The sequence below is a fragment of the Cygnus olor genome, chromosome 7 (genome assembly GCF_009769625.2).
Source record: "Cygnus olor isolate bCygOlo1 chromosome 7, bCygOlo1.pri.v2, whole genome shotgun sequence".
NCBI classification, from domain to species: domain Eukaryota; kingdom Metazoa; phylum Chordata; class Aves; order Anseriformes; family Anatidae; genus Cygnus; species Cygnus olor.
In genome coordinates, this window is record NC_049175.1 from 20,870,494 (window position 1) to 20,877,509 (window position 7,016).

At 48.2% G+C, this 7,016-nt stretch overlaps 1 protein-coding gene across 1 annotated transcript; it reads right to left on the minus strand.

Annotated features, from left to right (window-relative positions):
• Positions 1–4,094: 4,094 nt before the first annotated feature.
• On the minus strand, positions 4,095–5,660 carry LOC121073458 (D(1)-like dopamine receptor). The gene is given in 7 exon segments (XM_040564342.1): positions 4,095–4,651; positions 4,653–4,915; positions 4,918–5,163; positions 5,166–5,371; positions 5,373–5,433; positions 5,436–5,468; positions 5,471–5,660. Coding segments are annotated over 7 exon segments (1,350 nt in total). The 3' UTR covers positions 4,095–4,300.
• Between the last annotated feature and the right edge of the window lie 1,356 nt (positions 5,661–7,016).

Sequence of the window (7,016 nt, forward strand, 5' to 3'; positions counted from 1 at the left end):
TGGTGGTGGTTTCCTTTTGATTTTCTGTTGTCCTGCTTTGCTTGTTATCCAACAATGTAGCAATGTGCTGTGGGAAGTTAGAGCTGGACACCCTCTCCTTCTGCAATATCTGCGCTTCTGTGTGCATTTGGGAAGGAGAAAGGTGATAGGTAAGAGGAAGGATTTTCCCTACAGGTTGGATGTATGGGTAGACCTCTAATCAGGGTAGATGAGGGATGCTGGGAGGGAGCTGCTCTTCTCAAGCTTTGCATTTTAAGATTTTGCTAATGAGGCATTTCTTTGAGACTATTTTTCTGTTGTTAAGGTGTGAATTGCAGCGATGCCCCAAGGCTGTGTTCTCTCATGCCAGCTGCCGCATGGTTTTTCAGTCCCTTCTAGCTCCTGGAGCTGGTGTGCGTAGAGGCAGTGCTGCAGCTGGAACACACTTCGTAGTCAATGACAATCTCAAAGTTCGTGCATAATGCAAAATAGTGCTACAAAAATGAGATGACAGACAAACAGATAAGCTATAAAAACAACACAAATGTAAGCATAATGTCAAGTGTGTGCACGTGTTGTAGTTAATCGTTTAAAAGCATTGCTTTGAAAACAAAAATAAACTTTGTCTCAATATGGTGTTCAAGTGCATCTTTCCTGTGAGCTCCTGCTAGCGCTGCAGAGGTGCTGGGTGTAACTGGAGGCACTGGCTCGGTCTTAGAAGCAGCACCGTGATGGCTGGTTACTGGACCGTCACCTGGCACCTCTGCCATGCAGGGGTGTGGGAACCAGCCTTGGTCTTCCCTCAGAAGAGTCTTCATCCTCTTCCTACTGTATCTCCAGACCCAGAGAGCTCTGCCCTGGGGCTTAAGTTTCCTTTCCCTTGAAGAACATGGTTTCCTTTTTAGCCTAGTTTCAAAGACTCTGCCTCTGTTTGCCCTCATGATTACCTCTTAAACTCAATGAGCAGTTCAGAGAAATTTGACAGTAGGGAGAAGGTCTCTGCTGGATACATGTCTCTACAGCCACCCAAGCAGGCTACGCAGACATTATCTCTGTTTCTCATGTGCAATGTGGCAGTGAGGAAGAAAGGCTGCAGGGTAGGCTTTTAATTGACCCTAAGGAGTTAGTATTCATCTCAGTATTAGTATTGGGTGACAAAGAAGTAGGAGCTTCCAAGAGATGGTGTTGGTTAAAGCCCTGCAATGTATACTTCACTGAACTGGAACATGTTTGATCACAATGTTTAGACATTGGCTAATAAGAATGTTTAGATAAGGTATTTGTCAGGTTGGACTGTTTTGACACCAAGGATATTTAAAAGCTACTTTTTAGGTTGTTGTGACGTTAATGGTATTGTAAATGTGGAACTGCAAGGCAGGGAACTGAACTGCTTTCAGTCAGGAAAATACCTCATATTATGGTGAACACACATAAAGGAGGATGTATTGATCTGAGTTACAAAAGTGCGTTTGAGGAATAGCTCTGTGCAGATGTCCCTAAAATAATAATGTCCCTAGAATAACACCTTTGCTATTTGTGACTTGCTTTGTCCTGCTAAGCCAAGGAAGTTGTGGCCCAGAAATAGATAGCAAAGTCCTGCCAAAGTTTTGCTTCGGATGGTGCTTCTTTTGAGGGACGGCAGTGGTGTAAGTTGGAAATAATTCTGTTTCTTTATTTCTGCTGAAGTAAACCTTTGGCATTTTGTAATAATTTTAATACACCTCATCAGACTTGAGCCTAACAATATTAGTTGAATCTTGCCCAACCTAACTCAGCAGCTTGCCCTGTCATGAAAACAATGTCAGAACTCACAGTCCATCACTAAAACAATATCCTAGGAACACAAGTCTTGCTGATTTACTGTTCACAGAGCTACTTGGTCTGTAGTAATGTTCAAGAGCCTTCCCAGTTTAGGAAAAAAATGCACACAACATCAATATTTACATCCTATTAAATCAACAGCAGAAGATGCAGCCCGAAGGACTATGCGGTGTGGCTTTCATATGAAGTACCTGCAGTAATATGCCACTTAAAATGAGTATAAACTGTTGATAATATGCAATTTCTGAAATTTATTACAGCCTTGAGAGCTACACTGCATTTACTACGACAATTCTTACAGTTGTAAAATGTTGTAATGTATATCTGCACATCAATAATGACCATTATGAATTGAGTACAAATCTTTCCAGCATCACTTACAAAGAGCAATTTATTCATTTAAAAAGCTTCTGTAAGGCCAGATTTTTTTCTTAAGCCAACATCCGTTCATTTTCAGGTACAATCTGACCTGCTGGTGAACTTTAAATATAGCCACAAGAACTGATACGAATAGCTTTTTCAATTCTAACACAAATATAGTTTCACGATTCAAAGCTAAGGGGGCATTTCTGATTAATCCTAAGAAAAAGTTACTCATATATTCACTGCTTAGTTTCTGCAGCCCACTTGGTTAAACTTTATTAATATATTTTACATTTTAAATACTTAAAAGTTAAATTTTCATCAGTATACGTATTAAGTCTAAGAGTCTTCCTAAGCCAGACAGGCCCCATATCCAGGGCAAACCCTGTGAGTAGGTAAACTTAGGGAGTAGGTTTAAAAAAAAAAAAAAAGCTCCTTTTGAATAATAATTTCTTGTGTGTCCTTGACTGCCAAAGACTGCCTGCCTGCAAGAATAAAGATGTTTCTGGGCAGGGAGAGCTAAGTGAAGGACGCAGTGAGCTGAAGCTCTTGCAGCAGGGACAGAAGAGTAGCAGGCACAGAGGGAGCTGTGCTTCAGCATGGTGTTTTATCAGGTGTGCCAGGACATCCCCAGGATGGGGTTTAATGAGATGAGAAGTCATACAGCTCCAGGACGTAATTTTGTGGTTTTGGAGGAGATAAAAGAGGCTGATACCCTTACAACATAATGTTTTGGTTGTGTAAGAAGGAAGAAATGTAGGAAGGAAAATGGACGTGTAGAACTTGTCCATGGGCTTAAGAGCTACACACACTTAAATTCATAGGGGCAGGAGAAGGATCACTAGATGGAGAGTTTGGTTTTTCAGCATGGATCACCCTTCTGAAAGACATCAGCTGTGCTATCTATGAGACTGAATGTCCCAGATAGCTTTCTAGTGTAAGCTTTCCTGATGCCTCTTTCTGGACAGCTGCATCTTCATCTTCTGTAGATGAACCAAGGTCAACCAACTCCATCATAGGTGACAGAAAAATGGGGTAATGCTGATTAGTGGAGCATGGCATGAAATGGTCAGCAGCTGAGCTGGTAAGTGATGGACAGAGAAGTGAAGAACAGTGAAGGGCTGCCATATTCCCTTACCATCTGCTGAACCCTTTTACACATTTAGAAATTAAGTTCCACCTGTGTTTTCCCTCCTGTAAGCCATTCACCACCCATTTGTTCTGCCTCTTGTTCATGTTCACAAGTAGTGAATGCATTCAGAGAGGTGACCTGGTCACTTTCTATGCCAGGGACCAGGTTACTTTCTGGAAGGACTGGCTGCCTGAACTAGTAGGAGAAAGGCGGGATTGCAGCCATCTCAGTTGGCAGCAGCTTATATCGCTTTGGACCTGCAGTGTTAGTTCTCAAACGCTGCACTGCTTAGCTACTGCTGTAACTTCAGCCTAATGCAGTAACACATCTAACAACTGGACATGAAGAACCTAGGTCAATATCAGTAAGCGCTGATACCAGAGTTAGACACCTGAAACTTTTTGGGGACCTTCATAAAAGCATCTTGATTTTTCCAGGGTTTTGAGCAGTCTTTGGACTCAGCATAAGATGATGTTTTTATTGAGCGATTTTTATTAGTCTAAACACAGATTCAGATATGTAAATACAGACATCCAGCTTTGAAGTAAACACAGAAATAAAACCAAACACAACTTTCAGACCTATATGATGTGAAACCATGGGGGTGGAAGGAGAGCTGCTTTTAGAAATGCAGCTAAATCTAAGTTTTCTCAGTAAATTCATATTATAGAGCCTCATCAGTTGTTTTTATTTTGATCTAATTATCTCACAATTCTTAATAAATATCACAAGTTTGATGAAAGAGTAGGGCAAACGAATGTACAGGAAATGTCTGCCTACTATTAAAAATAGTAAGGGGTGAAGGTAGCAGTGGAAAGAGGTTAATATGCAGTTGCTATACACTTGTGGAATGGACTCAATATGCCTGTCACCCCTCTGGGGTAAGAGCATGAGCATCCCTCTGGCGTGATGTTTTTTTGTTGGGGGATGGGTGCACCTTACATGGAGGCAGAGCGAATTCCCCCTGTGGGATGGCTCTGCATGGGTGAAACATGCAGCTGCTTATCATCCCTCTGGAACAGGATGACAAGGTCCCTCGCGTCCACCAAGCCCCGTAAAGGGGGTAATAGTTTCCAGGGATAGCTCTGCCCCACAATCCAATCGCAAAATAGCTGGCATATGATGACACTTAGGGCTGCTGCCAGGGGCAGCCTTTGTCTGAGGAGTCCCAGGCTTCTTCTCCGCAGGCAGCTCCTCACTGCTGTCCTCCCCCCGGAGGCTTACAGCGTGGGGCACAGGCTGCACCCAGGCAGTGACAGCAGCGGGCGGCACTGATGATGAGGCGGCTCCTTCCTTCTGGCAGGTGGTGTCATGGTGATAGGAAACCAGCTCATTGCTGAAGTTGACCCTCTCCACGGGTGGACCTACGTGTGCCACAGCAGAAGCACCTGCAGCCCAGCAGGTTGCTGAAAGCCCGCCTGAAGTCTGCGTTGAAAGCATAGATCACTGGGTTCACTGAGGAGTTGGCCCAGCCGAACCACACAAAGATGTTGAAGGTGGTTTGGCCAACGCAGGCTGACTGCCCTTCGCCGTCGCTCTCCGGCTGGCAGAAAGGCAGCAGGCAGTTGAGCAGGAAGAAGGGCAGCCAGCAGCAAACGAAGACTCCCATTATGACAGAGGGGTCTGCAGCACCTTGGTCTCCTTGCGTAGGGAGCTCCGCAGAGCGGAGGTGGGCTCCTTGCCGGGGGCTGGCCACTGCCCTCCTGCTCGCTCGAGGGTGGAGATGCGGCGGATCTGGGCCTGGGCGATCCGGTAGATCCTGGTGTAGGTGATGATCATGACGGCCACGGGGATGTAAAAGCTGACGAGGGAGGAGGTGATGGCGTAAGTGCGGTTCAGGCTGACCTCACAGCGCGGCGTCCCAGGCAGGAGCCCGGCTGCCTCCCGTCCTTGGCTTTGTGCCAGTGTAGCTGCACGGGGACGAAGGAGATGAGGACGGAGAGGGCCCAGGCCGTGGCTATCATGGCGCAGGCGAGGCGCTGCGTCATCCGCCGCTCGTAGCGAAAGGGGCTGGCGATGGCCCAGTACCGGTCCAGGCTGATGATGCACAGGTGGAGGATGGAGGCGGTGGAGCATGATGTCGAAGGCCACCCAGGTGTCGCAGAAGCGGCTGCCGAAGAGCCAGGAGCCGCCTGCCACTCGGTGACCGCCTTCCAGGGCACAAGGACGGCCAGCACAGGTCGGAGATGGCCAGCGACAACACGAACCAGTTGGTGACCTTGGCGCGGAGGTGGCGGAACCGCAGCACGGCCAGGCACACCAGCGCGTTGCCCGCCAGCGTGGCCAGCACCAGGGCGCCCAGCAGGCACCCGCCCAGGGCCCGCAGCGCCCGCGGGCCGCCCCCCGCCGCCGCCGCGCTCGCCATGGGGGCGCTCCGCCGCCCGGGGGGGCATCGCCGGCCCCCCCCGGCCCGGGCTACTCACCACGGCACGGCCCCGCCGGGCGAGCGGGGCGCTCCTCAGGGCCGGCGCCGGGCCCCCGGCGGCCGCCTGGCGCTGAGGGGGAGCCGCCGCTTCCCGCCCGCCGCCATGGGCGGGACGAGCGGCAACTTTCGGCCTCCGCCTGCCGGCGCCGTGCGGCCGCCCCCAGCCCGAGGGGCCGGGGCCGGGGGCAGGGGGGACGGTCCCGCAACGCCGTCGGAGCCCGGGTGTGAGGGAGATGAGGGGAGAGGAGCCGCGCTGCCCCGCCGCCTGCCCTCGGGCACCGCCGTCAGACGGTGGCGTCGTGCCCGCCCGTGCCCACGGTGCCATCGCGCCTGACAGGAGCCGTGTGAGCCGCCGCTTCGCAGCGTCCTGCCGGTTCGTTGCTGCTGCTGCTGGTTTTGTTTTAGGCTGAAACCCTGCGGAAAGCGACCCGGGCACGGGAACCTCGGACATCGCTGGTTTGGATCTGCTCAGTCCTGGCTGCTCGTGCGTGCCCTCAGACACAGGCACCCAGGACCGGCACCTGGGTGTTTCAGCCCAAGGCGTTTTCGGGTCTATTTCAACAGCCTTCTGCTCGCTTTTACAATTATATAAATGCTGTCATGTAAACGTGTCGTATGTTTACAGCCTACTTTAGAGAAAGTATCCTAATGGAAATAGGCTGTAATCCTTTATTCTGGAAGAATCTATTGAAATTGAAATACGGTAATCCTGTTAAGAGAATAAAAAGAGATTGGGGTGTGAATCGAAAAGATCAACTCATGTAGTTACTTAACATGATAATCCTTGGAGATTTTCTTTTTTTTTTCTTTTGCCTCCAAATTAAAACTGCTTATCCTCTAGTGTCAATATGAATAATTTCCAAGCCAGAAAGCGTCTGATTTCCATTGTATTGTGAAGATATTCATGGTAATTAAAGGCTGGACCTTTTAAAACAAATTTGGAATAATAAAGCTGGCAGCTTATCCTGTAAAAATTAGCATATTTAGGATAAGATAGCTGGATTGTGTCAGTTCATAACAGATTGCTAACATTTGGTCGCGTTTTTTAAGATCCAAGTCACTTTGTGCCTTGGAGACCACAGTCGTCATAGTGCAGCCCGTTGTGTTATTTCTGCTGTGGCACTGGAAATTGGAATATGTTTCTGTGTTTGTTACTGTGTTTGTCTATAAGACAAACTCATAATTTAAAGAATTTATCTAGATAAATTTATCTCTGAAAAAAATATACACTTTTTAAAATTTACAATAGCTCTCAAAGTAGTGTAGGCTGTAAGATATGCGTGGGCTGCACACCTT